The sequence below is a fragment of the Carcharhinus amblyrhynchos genome, chromosome 13 (genome assembly GCF_965287045.1).
Source record: "Carcharhinus amblyrhynchos chromosome 13, sCarAmb.v2.hapA, whole genome shotgun sequence".
In the NCBI taxonomy this organism is placed as follows: domain Eukaryota; kingdom Metazoa; phylum Chordata; class Chondrichthyes; order Carcharhiniformes; family Carcharhinidae; genus Carcharhinus; species Carcharhinus amblyrhynchos.
This window is the reverse complement of record NC_137336.1, coordinates 42206303-42223329: the sequence shown is the minus strand read 5'-3', so window position 1 is coordinate 42223329 and position 17027 is coordinate 42206303. Positions and strand designations below refer to the sequence as shown.

At 41.7% G+C, this 17027-nt stretch overlaps 1 protein-coding gene across 1 annotated transcript in view; it reads left to right on the top strand.

Annotated features, from left to right (window-relative positions):
- Positions 1-17027, top strand: part of cdhr2 (cadherin related family member 2) — a 129284-nt gene that overhangs the window by 40851 nt on the left and 71406 nt on the right. The window contains exons 2-7 of the mRNA XM_080201582.1: positions 1653-1713; positions 2164-2235; positions 10712-10845; positions 12115-12174; positions 14274-14354; positions 16848-16937. Coding sequence (XP_080057708.1) covers positions 1656-1713; positions 2164-2235; positions 10712-10845; positions 12115-12174; positions 14274-14354; positions 16848-16937 — 495 coding nt within the window. The 5' untranslated portion in view covers positions 1653-1655. The remainder of the gene's footprint in view (positions 1-1652; positions 1714-2163; positions 2236-10711; positions 10846-12114; positions 12175-14273; positions 14355-16847; positions 16938-17027) is intronic.

The window sequence follows — 17027 nt, the reverse complement described above, 5'->3', positions numbered from 1 at the left end:
AAACCTGAAACGGCTGCTGGATTTAACATTGGGCAATTTAAATGGGATGAGATAGAGACTGCCCACAGAAAACTGGACAAATTTGTTAATGGGAAAATTGACAGTGTTTAAAAAAATGTAGTTCATCATGATACTGAACGAAGCTATGTCCCTAAAGGACAAGAGCTTCGCTTACCACAAAACAGAACTACGGCCAACAAAAGAAGTGACGGATAAGATAATCCTACATGATAAAATGTGCAAAAAGTAACACAGATTGGATAAGATATGAAGAACAGCTAAAGAAGGCAAAAAAGTAAGAAATATAAAAAGAGAAAATTCTCACCTCGTTCCTTTCAAATTTAATGTTAATTTCTTTGGGGTGTCAGCCATATCATCTACTTCCCCTACTGGAACTAATGTCACAAAGTACGACATGTTTGTTATTTCCATAGTTTCATTGACTATACCATCACTATCAGTGTCCACATGACCCACATTGCTTCTGATCATTCTCTTTTCCTACAATAATTGTGGAAAAGAATGAATTATGATGAAATATAATTAAATATAGAGTAACTAAACACTGAAACTGTTAACCCTGATCAGAGGGAGCAAGGATGGATTCTTTAAAGGGTAGGTCATGCCTGGTAAAATTGATTGAACTTTTTGAAGAGATGACTAAAGTAGTGGACAGGGAAATGTCTATGGATGTTATTCTACATAGATTTCCAGAAGGCATTCAATAAATTCCTTTATAATAGACTTAGCTACATTGAAGCTTTTGCAATTGAAGACAAATTTGACTGATTGGCAGGAGAAAGAGAGAGAGTGGGGATAATGGAGAGATAAGCTAATTCTGTTCCAAAGAAGGGTCATGTTAGACTCGAAAAACAGGATTTCCTCTCCCACCCATCACAGGAATCGTAGTGGACGAAGGCGAATTGACCTCGGGCGGGAATTTCTGGTCCCGAGGGCAAGCATGACTGGAAAATCTCACTTGAGATGTTAGTTCTGTTTCTCTCTTCACAACTGCTGTCAGACCCGCTGAGGTTTTCCTGCATTTTGTGTTTTATTTCAGACTTTCAGTGGTGGAATGTTTTGCTTTTATTCATTAATCTGATTGTCATTACGTCTTCAATTGTGACCCATGGAAATTCATGCTGGTTCTCAACTATTAACCATATTTGTTAATTACTAATCACATTGATGATGGGATAGAGAGTGTCATGTGTCAAAGTGTGCCAATAATACAAACATATGCTGGTATTGGACACCACCATTCAGACCATGGATTCAATGTGTCTTTAGATCTCAAAGGCTTACTTTTGATACACCTCTTGGCTGTGTTGTCATATAAGGAGATATCGGTTAGTGCAATTCAATTTCCAAATCAAATGCTCAGCATTTTTTTGGGAACTATTGAAAGTCTCTACTGCAGACGTAAATTCATAGCAAGTTGTTTTGAACAGATACAATATAGAATAAATATTTAGTCAGTGTTCTAGAATTTCTTCTTGGAGAAAGCATTAATTTGTGTAAAATGAAATTACTTATTTGATTGTTCAAATAGTGTTTACTTCAAACATAAATTTAAAATTTTGTATTATGTTAAACTATTTTTAGTTATAACGCAAGAAATGAAAAATAATTAATATAATTTTTTTTTGCAGAAGATGCCAGCACACAAAATATTTTGCAGCCTTCTTTTAGTTTTTTCCTTATTTCTGGAAGGTATGATATTAAATTTAAATTGAGAACTTAGACAATTAAATTCTTTCCTGACAGTTGATTACAGCAGACCAGCGAAGTGGTGATGTGAAGCTAGAAGATAGAGAACATTACTCCGTGCTGTTTTTGGAAACAATCCAGATAGCGTTTTGCAATGGAAGTTGTCTAGAAATTGAATGCTTGATGCATGCTTTTAAAATGAGAAAAGGACACTTATGAGTCCAATATCACAAGCTGGACTCTTATTTGTGACATAGGACCGATTTTACCATTACCTTGCCACTGCTACATGGAATTGCCATTATAAAGATATTAATTGTCATCTTCAGTTCCATATTGACTACGACAGAAACAGATAGTTTGTTTATTTATCTTCTGATTTACTATAAAAATGTCTCATTTACATTGAAGTAATTTTTCCGGTGTTTACCATTGTTTATTTTTTAATTTTAGCTTCAGCCCAAAATGCACCACAATTCGCTCGCAACATGACTGTTGTATATGTTGCTGAAGACACAATGATAGGTAGGTTCACAATTCTAAATTATATATATTAATACAAATTAGTTTTACTTTACAACAGAGCCAAGAGGGGGATTTTTTTTCTGAGCAGACAATTCTCTGCAAGGTGACAGGAATTACAGTGGAAAGTGAATTTCCTTTCATTGCTCAACCCATATCTTCCAAGTGCTTTCCAGTTAGTCAGCTATCAAAGCAGAAAAATATTTACTTGAAAGAAAGGTCAACAAGGAAACTGAGTGTGAAATCCCATTATCTAAGTAGATTTAACCAGCAAATTGATATCTGTGAAATAAAGTTATGAGCCAATAGAGATCATATGAGATATTCACATGACATGTATTGCAGAGTGCCGGGGACCCGGGTTCGATTCCCTACTAAGACTCTGCGAGGAGTCTGCATGTCCTCCCTGTTTCTGTGTGGGTTTCCTCCAGATACTCTGGTTTCCTCCCACAATCCAAAAGACATACTTGTTAGGTGCATTGGCCTTGCTAAATTCTCCCTAAGAGTTCCTGACAGGCGCCGGAGTGTGGCAACTAGGGAATTTTCATAGTAACAACATTGCAGTGTAAACCTACTAGTGACACTAATAACTAAACTTGAACTTAAACTTAAAATATGATAAGCCACCTTTGGACGCTCTGCTAGGTTCAAGATAAAGGGACGTACAATGTACCAGAGAGGGTGAGATAACAGAGAAACTTGATGAGGGTAAGGCTGTGTGTGCAATGTACATGGACTTTGAGAAGGTACTTGATGAAATGACATAGATAACAGGCTTCTTAACAATGCCTTGGTGCCCTTGGAATAAGAGGGACAGTAGTAGTTTATTCATATATTCATACTCATTGTTTTATGCCAGCTAGCTAATCTTCTATCCTTACTAATATGTTACTCTTTTACCATAAGCTTTTATTTTTCACAGTAAACCTTTGATGAGGAACCTTACCACATGCCTTCTGGAAATCCAATTACATCACATCTATATGATGTGGAGATGTTGGTGATGGACTGGGGTGGACGCATAAGAAGTCTCACAACACCAGGTTAAGGTCTACCAGGTTTATTTAGTATCAGGAGCTTTTGGAGCACTGCTCCTTCATCAGGTGAGTCATCTAATGAAGGAGAAGAACTCTGAAAGCTCGTGATATCAAATAAACCTGTTGGACTTTACCTAGTGTTGTGAAACTTCTCACTGTGATCACATCTACAGGCTCCCCATAGTGAATGTTACTCCTTCACAGTTTGATTAAATATAAAGGCTTCTTCAACAGCAGCTTCCAAACCTGTGGCCTCTACCACCAGAAGGACAAAGACAGAAGGTGCTTAGGAACACCGCTACTGCGAGTTCTCCCCCAAATTCCACACCATCCTGACTTTATTTCACCATTGCTGAGTTAGAATCCAGATACTCCTTCTCCAACTGGGTGTATTGTCAAAGCATGGTTTGCAGTGGTTTAGGAAGGTGGCTCACTATCACCTTCTGTAAATCAGTACAACTAGGGCAATAGGCACTTGCTTTTCTAGTGTTACCCATATCCCAATACACCTGTCACAGTGTGACGTGAGTGTAGGAAGTCCTTTTAAGTGAATGTTCTTGAATTGGCAGAAGCCTTTGTGAGTGAGAATGAGGTTTAGCAAAGATAATGCAGGGAGATTTACAGATGTTACTCTTTTCATAAGGGAGTTTCCTGATATCCACGTACTGATGGTTAAAAGAAGGGCAGGACTGGCAGCTAAATATTCCGGGGTATAAGTGTTTCAGGCATGACAGAGGAGGGTCAAAAAGAGGTGGGGGAGTGGCATTGTTAGTTAGGGAGCACATTACAGCGGTGCAGAGGGACGACAATTTAGAGGAGTCGGGAAATGAGTCGCTGTGGGTGGAGATCAGAAACAGGAAGGGAGTGATCACTATGCTGGGGGTATACTATAGGCCACCCAATAGCTCGCGAGAAGTGGAAGAAAGTATATGTAAGGAAATTCTGGATGGGTGCAGAAAAAATAGGGTTGTTGTAGTGGGAGACTTTAATTTACCTGGGGTGGATTGGAAGGTGCCTAGGGCTGGAGGTCCGGACGGAGAGGAATTTGTAAAATGTGCACTGGAAGGCTCTTTGGAGCAGTATGTAGCTAGCCCGACTGGAGAGGGGGCTGTACTGGATCTAGTTCTGGGAAATGAGCCTGGTCAGGTGGTTGAGGTTTCAGTAGGGGAACATGTGGCAAATAGTGACCCCAATTCTGTCCACTTCAGGATACTAATGGTAAAGGATGAGTGCTGTCTGAAGGGGAGGGTGCTAAATTGGGGGAAGGCTAGAATCAGCCGGATTAGGCAGGAACTGTTAGCCACTGATTGGGAGAGGTTGTTTGAGAGTAAGTCCATGTCTGGCATGTGGGAGTCTTTTAAGGGACAACTGATAAGGTTGCAGGAAAGGCATGTTTCTGTTAAGAGGAAGGATGGGAAAGGTAGGATTAGAGAGCCGTGAATAACTAGGGATATTGGGGACTTGATCAAAAAGAAAAGAGCAGCGTATGTTAGGTCCAAGCAACTGGGAATGGAGAGAGCTTTGGAAGAATACAGAGAGAGTAGGAGAGAACTCAAATGAGGAGTTAGAAGGGTGAAAAGGGGGCACGAAATGGTCTTGGCAGACAAGATTAAGGAAAATCCAAAGGCATTTCACTCATATGTTAGGAAAAAATGGGTGGTTAGAGAAAAAATTGGTCCTCTTAGGGACAAAGGAGGGGAACTATGTTTAAAGCCCGAGGGAATGGTGGAGATCCTGAATGAATACTTTGCGTCAGTATTCATGAAGGAGAGGGACTTGTTGTCTGGAAGTGTCTTGGAGGGAGTTGTGGACCCGTTGGAGAAAATATCCATTACGAGGGAGCAAGTGTTAGGGTTTTTAGGTAATATTAAAACTGATAAATCTCCAGGGCCTGATGGCATTTATCCTAGGCTGCTTAGGGAGATGAGAGATGAAATTGCTGGGCCTCTGGCACAAATCTTTGTCTCTTCTTTGGACACAGGTGAGGTTCCAGAGGACTGGAGGATAGCGAACGTGGTACCGTTGTTTAAAAAGGGTAGTAGGGATAACCTGGGTAATTATAGGCCGGTGAGCTTGAAGTCAGTGGTAGGGAAGTAGTTGGAGAGGATTCTTAGGGATAGGATGTATACACATTTAGAACACGGCAATCTGATTAGTGACAGGCAGCATGGATTTGTAAATGGGAAGTTGTGCCTTACGAATCTGGTAGAATTTTTTGAGGAGGTGACAAAAACCGTTGACGTAGAACGAGCCATGGATGTCTATATGGATTTCAGTAAGGCGTTTGACAAAGCCCCTCATGGTAGGTTGGTAAAAAAGGTTAAGACTCATGGGATACAAGGACAGGTGTCTAGATGGATTGAGAACTGGCTTGGTAACAGGAGACAGAGAGTTGTAGTGGAAGGGTCCTTTTCTAGCTGGAGGTCTGTAACTAGTGGTGTGCCGCAGGGCTCAGCACTGGGACCTTTGCTATGTACAATATATATAAATGATTTGGAAGAGGGAGTAACTGGTGTGATCAGCAAGTTTGCAGATGACACGAAGATGGCTGGACTTGCTGATAGTGACGAGCAGTGTCAGACAATACCGCAGGAGATAGGTAGGCTGGTATATTGGGCAGAGAAATGGCAGATGGAATTTAATCCAGATAAATGCGAGGTGATGCATTTTGGAAGAAATAATGTTGGGGGGAGTTATACGATAAATGATAGGGCTATTAAGAGCATAGAAACGCAGAGGAACCTAGGTATGCAAGTACACAAGTCCTTGAAGGTGGCAGTACAGGTGGAGAAGGTGGCGAAGAAGGCTTATGGTATGCTTGCCTTTATGGCAAGGGGTATAGAGTATAAAAGCTGGCGTCTAATGTTACAGTTGTATAGAACATTGGTTAGACCGCATTTGGAGTACTGCATCCAGTTCTGGTCGCCGTACTACTGGAAGGATGTGGAGACCCTGGAGAGAGTGCAGAGGGGGTTTACCAGGATGCTGCCTGGTATGGAAGGACTGAGCTATGAGGAGAGATTGGGCAAACTGGGGCCGTTGTCCCTGGAAAGATGGAGAATGAGGGCAGATCTAATAGAGGTGTATAAGATTATGAAGGGTATAGATAGAGTGAACAGTGGGAAGCTTTTTCCCCGGTTGGATACAAAAATCATGAGGGGCTTAGGGTGAGAGGGGAGAGGTGTAATTCAGATGTTAGAGGGAGGTTTTTCACACAGAGGGTTGTGGGAGCCTGGAATGCACTGCCAAGTAGGGTGGTGAGACAGGCACGCTAGAGTTGTTTAAGGCTTACCTAGATAGGCACATGAGCAGACTAGAGATGGAGGGATACAAAAGACTGTTCTAAATAAGGATCAAGAGCCTCAGGACTTTCCTGGGAATCAATAGATTCCTGTGGACCGTCCAACATATTTTATGGCTCACCTGTCTTACGTTTGAGCTTCTGGGGATCATCCGTGAATGTCTGTATAAGTTGTGTATGTTTATTGATGTATTTTTTTTAACATCCACAGGTGATTCGGTCCGCCTTGTTGGCCAACAAGGGGCATAAACATGATGGGTCGTGTGAGGGCTGCTCTTGGATGTTGCTTCGAGAGTTGCCTAGTGCTTCACATCATTAGTGTACGCTTAAACTGGACCAGCTGATGGGCAACACGACAGCTCAGTGACTATCACTGTTTGCTGTGCAGATACATGGACCTGGGTTGGATCTCCGACTTGGGTCGGTGTCTGTGGGAGTTTGTACATTCTCCCCGTGCTTGTGTGGGTTTTCTCCGGATGCTCTGGTTTCCTCCCATGCCCCAAAAACGTGCTTTTAGGCTGATTGGTGTTAACAAATTGTCCCTAACTTAGACCACCATCAATCTGGCACGCATAAAATTCTCTAAATTTGCACACCTTTTTTGTGGAGTCCAAGAGGCGTAGGCAAAAGTCATGGGTAGAAGAGGGATTGGAATGAGGCGGTCACTGAATGTTAAAATGGCGGTGCAGGCTTATTGGGCCGAAGGGCCTGTTTCCTGTGTCGTGTTGTTCTTTGTTCTTTGATAGAAAAAGAGGACAATTGGTGAGAAATTCAGTGACCTCAGCATAATAATAGAACATCTGATCAAAAAGAATGCCTTGACTTACCTTATCTATCCTTCAGATGTTATTGACTCTAATCTTGCGCTATGTGGCATTTCTTATGGCAGTGGAGATCCCCATCACTAATTCCACCACCTCCTTTGAAACAGCCTGAACAACTCTCTAATGGTGTCTCTGGTTCCTGCTGTTGGTGCTCAAGAATCTCTTCCTGCTAATTTTGATTTTAACTAGCAGTACCTCCACAGATATACCTGAAAATCTTGGAGCAATTACTGCTGCTTCTCCTTGAAACATCTGGCATTCTATGCAATTCGAAAATGGTTGAATCCCTTTGACTGGCTCTTCAAAGGTACACCAGGACTGAATTTCCCTCCTTTCTCAGTAGCAGTGTGCCTATTAGTAGCAGTATTACTGCTGTGAGTTTTCCCTGCTTTGCTAATCAGATTTCCAGGAAGGAAAGGTAGAAGGTTAACTGTTGATCCACATGGGTGGCTCAATTCATACTCCACCTCCAACCCATCAACAGGGGAACAATACATCTCTACACCTTGAACCTATTAGTCAGAAAGTCTGGAGGAGGCTTTCTTTCCCTTGTGAAATCTACTGACTCATAATTTTATTTCACACAGAGACATTTGTCGGTCACATCTACTTAGGTGTTAGGGTTTTGCGCACAGTTTCTTTGTTGGCTTTTCTTTTAAGTAAATATTTTTCTGCTCTGGTAGCTGACCAACTGTGTAAGTGTTTGGAAGATATGACTTTAGCAATGAAGAGAAATTAGGTTCCCATAGTAATTCTTGTTATCTAGCAGAGAGCTATCTATGCAGAAAGAATTTCTCTTCCTTTCTCCTATTATGAGGAAAACAAGGAAAGTGCCGAAGGGGGACTGAAAATATTTTTTGTTCAAGCGATGATGCATGCCACTCAACTGGGCTTAATAGCTGTTTGAGAGATTTCCAAAAAAAGATCTGCTGGTGCATTCTTCCACATTGGTAAAACAAACCAAATCTCACTGCAGGGCTGGTAATTAGGTGAACAAAATTATGATGCTGTGAATTCCTTAAATTTTCTACTTTACCCCAAGGTCCATTAGTTATTAAAAGCACACTTTATTAATTCACAAAATCTACTGTGTCATAATTAAACACTACAGTTCGTTTGTGTAGATTTGCTGTGGATGGTGCTGCATTATCTGTGGTGTTAATGTTCTGCAGCAGTACACAGATCACGTACTGCAGTTTAATTTTCCCCACTAGAAATGATATAGCTCTGATGGGAGCTGGACAAGTAAATTTCCATCAATGCAATGTGCTATCAGAGTACACGGATGTGCTATCAGTGCAACTGGAAAACGCATATGAACCACATGGGGTGGAGAGGGGAAGGCGGGTATTCAAACTACTATCACATATATAATGGTAGTTAATTGGTAGGTAATTTGTTTCTGAGGTTTATGTTCTATCAGTCTTAAACCCATAGAACCCTACAGTGCAGAAAGAGGCCATCTGCCACCAAACCCAAGCCGTAGGATATCGCCCAGTGTATAACCCTTGCCATGAGGAGGAATTTGCTTCCCTCCTTCAACTATATGTGGAAACTAGTGACTCAGATGTAGTTGATCACTTCACTGGAGTTCCTGGACTCTGCCAGCCAAGCTAGATGGGAAGAGACTCCAGAAACTTGAACATTACCTGTTCCAGCCAGAAATGCTGGAGGCTCCTGCAACCACTAACACCAAATTGACCATCTGTAAATGCCAACATTGTAGCGTCCTACCTCCAGGAATTTCTCCAGGCATCCGTAGAAGGCTCAATGAAGAGAAAATCACCCCCAGCATTAGCCTGCAGAGAGGCAGGAAGTGTTTCTCTGGCAGTGCCCCTACATCGCAGAGGGCCCACCCACTGCCAGCAAAATTTCAGCAGCTTCGGGAAGAGGCCTTACTTAAACATCAGTTGTCCATTTAAGGGTGTCAATTTTCCTCAGTGGAAGACAGCCACCTTCCCTCATTGCTGGCAAAGTTCCTTACAGCAAGCCAGTGATGGACATGCCATACCCTTCCACTAATTATTCAGTCCCGCTCCTGCCTACCAGCTTTGCAGCCCTGTAAAATTTTAGCCCTAAGCCTTGCTTTCCTGAGAGCATTTGTTAACGAAGCATGGTGCTCAAAACAGAGAGGGTTATCCATCAGGATTATCAGGTGGCCCAACAGACATTCCTTGGGGGAAAGGTCCACCCTACATTTCTATGTCTATGTCCATGTTCCGTGTTTATATTTGTACCTTGGCCTGAACTTTTTGCTCGTTGGGCATAACGTGCCTTTGTGGTTGACCCCGGAATGCAGTTTCATGCTGGCTGGCGATCAACAGCTGTTCAGTGTAAACTGTGCTCTGTGAAAGGTCGAGCTCCACCAGGGAAAAGGGAGACTGCAGGCGGGCATTCCCAATGTGCTCTAGTCAGGGACACAACCGTTGTGAAGCTACGCCAGGGAGCTGCTGATCTGTGAAAAATAAATTTTGATGCTAAGGCAATGCCTCCAATGTCCAGGAGGCACAATCACTCACAGCCCCCCATTCCCAGACCCATTAGTTAATTTTATTTCGGCCCAGACAGCTCATTCCGCCCAGGCTCAGGTTCCAGCTGAAAGGTTTAAGGCTGCCTGGCCAATTGGCCTGCCTGCCAACCATGATAACTGATGTGGCAGGTAAAATTGCATCACTTAGTCCCTTAATGAGCTAAGTTGTCTGCTTGATTGCCGATGGACAAGCTTCCACCTGTCGTGCATGTCTGCTGACTGGAATGTTGTTCAAGAGCGTGACAACGTCAGGACATGTGGCCAAATCCTTCTCACACAATTTTACAGGTTTTTGGTTCAGGTATGCTCCCATCTAGTCACCAAAAACGCCTGTCCTTGTTTCTTCTTGTTGAGGCTGAATCAAAACAATATATGTAAATTTGAATGGCCTGGAGGCACAGTGGTTAACACTGCTGCCTCATAGTGCCAGGGTCCTGGGTTCAACTCCAGCCTTGGGTGACTATCTGAATGGAGTTTGCATGTCCTCCTCCTGCCTGCGTGGGTTTCCTTCGGGTGCACCTGTTTTCTCCCACATGTGCAGATTAGGTGGATTGGCCATGCTAAATTGGCCCTTAGCGTCAGGGGGTTAGCAGGGAAAATACCTAGGATTATAAGGATAGGACCTGGATGAGGTTGTTGTCGGTGCAGGCTCAATGGGCTGAATGGCCTCTTTCTGTACTGTAGGGAGTCTGTGATTCTGGGATATATAATATTTGGATCAATGTAAGAATATCTATTTTGAGTAAAAGGAAGTAATGATTAATTATATAATTTTATCACTTTTCAGGTACAGAAGCATATAAGATTATAGCATGGGACGAAGATAACGATGAATTAACCTATTCAATGACTGGACCGAATTCTAATTTTTTCAAATTAAAGAAGAACATTGTCATTGTTGCACGGGCATTGGACCGTGAGGTAATTTAGTAGAAATGAAGTTTGATTGCCATTATAAAGCACAAGAACTCTGATTCCAGCTCTGAGCAGTGGTTTGGTGTAATGATTTACCTTTAGGATACATTTCAATGGACTTAGAGAGGACTTGGGTCATTTGTATACTTGCCGCTTGTTGCTCAATGGCCCTCGTGTAGAGTTATATAAAATGGAAGCAAGGCTTCAGAAATTAATTAAATCTAGAACACTGAGAGTCCACAGGGGGAGAATTCTCACAGGATCCAACTGATCATTCTCAAAAGATGGGTGGTGAATTAATTAAACACAGTTAGTTTGCTGGTGCAGAATGATCATTGATCCCAGTGCTTCTGAGATAGGGAATGGAATATTAACCAGAGTTCCCACCAGTCCTAAAATTGGACACATTGATGTTAAGGTCAATGTAGCAGATGGCTTTCACACCCTAGAAGCCAATTGAACCACTTAAGTGCCAATTTATGCCATCTGTCTGTCACCTGTGACAGTCTACCAGTAGTACACAGGTCTCTCACAATATGGGGAGGCACCTGGTAAATCCTGGCTTCCTCCCTATAGCACCAAAGGGCAGGGGAGTAGAGACAGAGTAGCACCTTCCTAATCAAGCACTGTATATACCTATGTACACCTCAACACCAATGGCAATCTCACAGTAACACTCTCCTCACCAACCTCACCCCCCCCTACCTCCTTCACTGCACTCTGCCATCTATCTGCTTGGTAGGCATCTCCATGTTCAACAATCCCTAGGTCCCCATGCCTGGCTTTGCAATTCTCAGACTTACAGATCCTGGAACTCTCCATGAACTGACCTGGATGCTAGCTCTGACCCTGGACCTGCACCCACTTAGCTGAGAGCCACTGCAACACCACCAGGGGAAAATCTCTCATGGGTATTCACTGATGAGGTCTAATACCGTTATAATAAGGTCTAAAATCAAACATTGTGGTAATCTTGACCTTCTGAATCAGTTGGGAGAGCATGTGAAGGAAGGTATTACCCTCTGGACCAGTGAAGGGTCAGCTCTTTTTCATATGCAAGAAGACTTAATTAGCCTGACAGTCTGATTAAAACCATAAATATCACTTGCAAATTGCTTCAGGTTCAGCTTAATCTTAAAAAATTGTCAGTTCAGCCATATGTTAGTACAGGAGGTTTGTCAAGACAGTTTGTCATTTTTATTTTTATGAATAAAATGTGCTACAAGTAATTTTTTGTGCTAGAGCTAAATTGTCCTCTTCTTTGTTTAACACCAGGCTGAATCAACATTGCAAGTTACCCTTCACGTTAGCGATGGATTAAATAATATTTCTTTGGTGAGTTTTGTTACATTTAATAATAAAAATGTTTAAATGTTGTGGAAAATTGAACTGAGAGAGTATGGTAAATAGACCAGGGTTAGGAATGAGATCACAGCATGATAAGAAGTAGGAACAAAAAGGATTTTTTTAAACCATAAAGATCACAGAAACCCAATCTATGCCTAATGTGACTTATGTTTAAAACTCACTGGTCTTTTGTGCTGATTTGGGTGATTTTGTCTGAAGAATCCAGAGCAAACTTTATTTTTTTCAGTTTCTAAAATGGATGATCCCTCACAGCCATTGGAGGAAGGTTTTGGACAGTGGATTAGCATTACTCACATGTAGGTTCTGGTCAAGCGAGTTGGTTCATGAAATTGGTGTTGTGATTGCACTGACTACTGAACTGTGCATACTTTTAAATATATCAAAGCCACAATTTAAATTTGCTGCAATGTACAATTTCCAAGAGAGACAGTTTGGCAGCAGCAAATATTTTGGGAAAGGCTGGCCTCTGGCTCTTGAGGGCAGCAGCTTACCTGGAAACTTGAAAAAATGAGACGATGTGTGCTTTAGAAACCATGACAATACTCAAATACAGGTACAAAAATGGCTTGTGATTAAATTTCATCAAAAGATATGGAGTAGGATTTGGAATGAGATAGCCAGTTATCTTCAATTATAGAGTACTGGCCGAATCTTCCAGGCAGTGGCAATCAACATTGGATTGCCATTCCATTCCTATTCTCTTACATTAAGATGGAAGTACATTAAGATGAAAGTACATTATTTTCTTACATTAAGACTGCATTTCTGGCCTGGGCATCTGAACCAGGCATCTTCAGATACGCGGAACAGACTTGCTCTCAGACTTCTTCATAGTCATCAGGGTAAGCCAAGCATTGCCACTTTTTTAATAGCTGTCATGTTTTGGCAAGTCTTCATTTGGTAACACAGTGGAAAGCTTTGGGACATTAGCTTTTCAGTCTGTTAGTGAATGAATGTGAGAGGGGTAAGTGAGTACTTTGGTAGGTGGCAGGGTAGGTAAGGTGGAAGAGTGAGAGGTTTGGCATGTTGCAGGTTGGTAGGTGGCAAGGTGGGTAAGTTAGTGAGGTCAGGACAGGTAGAGTTGAGGGAGTTGGATCATCAGGAGGGAATAGGAGGATTTTGGGGAGTTGGAAGGTCAGGATGGAGTCAGAGGTTCCGGGGAAAGTTGAAAGGTTGTGTGGACGTTGGAAAATCTAGGAGGAATCAGAGAGTCAAGGGGGTCAGAGGGTCAGGGGGTCAGGGAGATTGGGGAGTAGGGTTGAGGGAATCAGAGGGTAGGGTAGGTAGTTGGGGTGGGATCAGAGGGGTGTCGATGGGGAGGTGGGTGTCAGTTGAATTGGTACCCAGGAGATAGATATTATGTTTTCTTGTCTAATATTTCCCAGTAACCATTCAGGTAAGTACATCAAAAACCTCTAAAGTCTTTGACTCCAATTCAGAGTTGGAGACATTCCTGGAGGATTCCAGAAGTAGATGAATTGTCAGTTGGGAGATCACAGTTCCTGGGCAATTCCCAAGGAATCCTTGTGTTGTGACTTAGAAGTCTGTAGCACATTCTCTAGAAAATGAATGGTGTTCAACTCTCAGGAGATTGAAAGACTTCAAATTTAATCAAGCATGCCTGTCAGGAAGGTGTGGGTTCAGATCATAGAATCATAGACTCATAGCTTCCCTACAGTACAGGAGGAGGTCATTTGGCCCATCAAGTTTGCACTGACCACAATCCCACCCAGCCCTACACTAAGGGGCAATTTCACATAGCCAATCTACCTAACTTGCACATCTTTAGACTATGGGAGGAAACTGGAGCGCCCGGAAGAAACTCACGTAGACATGGGGAGAATATGCAAACTCCACAGACACTGACCCAAGAAGGGAATTGAACCCAGGTCCCTGGCGCAATGAGGCAGCAGTGCTCCACTGTGCAACCGTGCCGCCAGATCAGACACCTGTTATACATTTTCTTTTCACTGGTCCCATTGAGTTAAAATTGGAGCTACATTTCTTTCTTTTTACTAGTTGGGTGTTTAGCAGTTAAAAACAAAATTTCTTGTTTTGATCTCCAGCAACAAACAATCGTTCTTGAAGATGCCAATGATAATGCACCAGTATTTCTAAATACTTCCTATACAGTATCTGTCTATGAGGTGAGTCACTTTCAGTTTTTATCATGAAACATTTAGAATACTGTGTCCTGTAAGAAGCCAGTAACACTGTTCTTTTAGCTTTGTGAGTTTGTTTCAATCCAGCGCACGTTGATGCAATGGAATCAATATGGGTGTTTCAATCCATTTTCAGTATTATTTAACTGTCCATGATATAGCACAACTTGGTAAGAGTTAATACATTGGCAAACCTTACTCCAAGAAACCTCAGGGTCGATGACTGTCAGAGTGGAAAATAAGGATATTTGTACATTGGGAGGCATTGCCATATTTTTAGAATTTACTCAGGTATTTCTGATACGAGTTACCAAGTGCCATTCCAGTGGATGATTCCTTACTCCACATGAACTGAAATGTGACTTTTTTATATATGTACAATATCTGGTGAGATAGGTTGTCCAAAGAACATCTGTTACTCTGATTAACTTGTTACATTGACCCAAGCTTACTCATCTTCATCTTTTGCTGTTAAAAAGATGTGAAGGAAATCATCAGCGCTAGGTAAGGATATGAAAGATATGGAGCAAAGGCAGGAAAGTGGAGTTGAGGTATGGATACACCATGATCTAATTGAATGCTGAAGCAGGCTCAAAAGGCTGAACACCCTGCTCCTGTTCCTAATGTTGGATAACTAAACATTCTATCAAACTAAAAGCAAAATTTTGCAGATACTGGAAAGCTGAAATTAAATAAGTGCTGGAAAAGCTCAGCAGGTCTGGCAGCATCTGTGGAGAGAGAAACAGAGTTAATGTTTTGAGCTCGTGTTACTCTTCTTGAGAAGTGAACAGGGGGAGAAATGTTTTAAAGTTTATTTATTAGTGTCACAAGTAGGCTTACATTAACACTGCAATGAAGTTACTGTGAAAATCCCCCCAGTTGCTATACTGGGGAACACACACACAGAATTTAGCATCACCAATGCACTTAACCAGTATGCCTTTCAGACTGTGGGAGGAAACTGGAGCACTTGGGGGAAACCCACACAGAAAAGAGAGAACATGCAGACTCCACACAGACAGAGACCCAAGTCAGGAATTGAATGCAGGTCCCTGGCACTGAGACGCAGCTGCGATAACCACTGTGCCACCATGTTGTCCATAATCCACGATGGATTATAAATTATATAAGAGAGGATAGAGCATCTGAAACTGTAAAATCAGTGATAGATGGGAGTTAGAAGAGATTGGAACAAAGATTTGTAGGGCATGGGGCAGAGGAAGTGTTAATGGCAGTGTGAAGGACTGGAGAAGGTGCTGATAGTGGCTTCAGGGTAAAATAGCAGAATATATTGATGGGAGAACAAAGACCCAGTGCCCAGTGAAAGCAAAACTAAAGGACAAGTGTCAGAGAGGGTGGGGTGGGGTTGTTTTGTGACAAACATGTTTGGGATGAAAAAAAGGGGTCAAGATGGATGAGAAAGTCTAACATTGAACTTAATACTGAGTCCGGAGGGCTGTAACATGCCTAAGCAGAAGATGAGGTGCTGTTCCTCCAGTTGTATCAAAGTGTGTTAGTCTATAAACTGTGAATTAGTTGTGTTAAATTAAAGATTAAACAGCAGCTTAAAGTCTATTCAGTAAATTTCACTTAATTATAGAATATCTTCCTTATGGCTTTCCAAATAGAAAAATAATAAAAGACAAACTGCTTTGTCAGCTATGCTGAATAGTGGATGTGTACCATCATAACATGGCTTGTGAGGCTTTGTCCACCCACACAATCCAATCAAGTATTGCTTTAGCAAATGCCATTTCACCAACTTGATATCCAGTTTAGGAGATAAATCAACAAAAGCACTGATCTCATTTATATTTCTATTTGGTGCATGGCAACCTCAAACTACTAGACACTACAGATAATGAATGAACAGATCAAATGCTGTCTATTCCAGTTGGAACATGATTATAATCAGATTGCAATGCTACTTTCGTTGTATTTGGAGAAGGGCTGTGGGTGGCTAGCATAAACTGGATGACGTAAGTGTAGTCATGTCACAAAGTAAATATGACACTGGCGTTTGCATCTGCTGAGACTCCTTAGCAGGGTTACTTCGCAAAAAACTCATGGTGTCGGGCAGGTTTGATGGAGCAACTTGTCTTTTCTTGCTTGTCAATTTTGTACGCTCATAAGTAACACAGCCAGCACAGAGTTGGTTCACTTTTCCATTATGCAGACAATTTAGCTTTGTGTGCTTGGTATGAGACAGATGAACACCAATTCCTTTCAAAGAGTATCTCCATTAGATATTGCACTCCCAGCAACAAGCACTCACTTTCTGAACTACTACAGTCATCAGATCAACTATGTATTGGGTTTTGAAATGCAATTGTTAGAATTAAGACATAGTCTTAAGACTTTAGAGCATTGAAAAATAATTGAATTCTTTGTTATGAAAAGGCTAAAGCAATAATGTGACCTAAGTATCTGAATGATTATGCCATTTCATAATTAATTTTCCATAATTTTGTTGGACAGAACGAAACTAAAGGTACAACATTATTTACTGTTAAAGCAGTGGATAGAGATCAAGGCCCTGCTGGAGCAGTACAGTATAAGATTGTGGAAGTAAGTATTATTGTGTGCAATGTGAGAAACTACGCCAGATCTGATTTGATTTTTATTATGTAAGTAGAGGGTATTGGAATCATGCTGCAA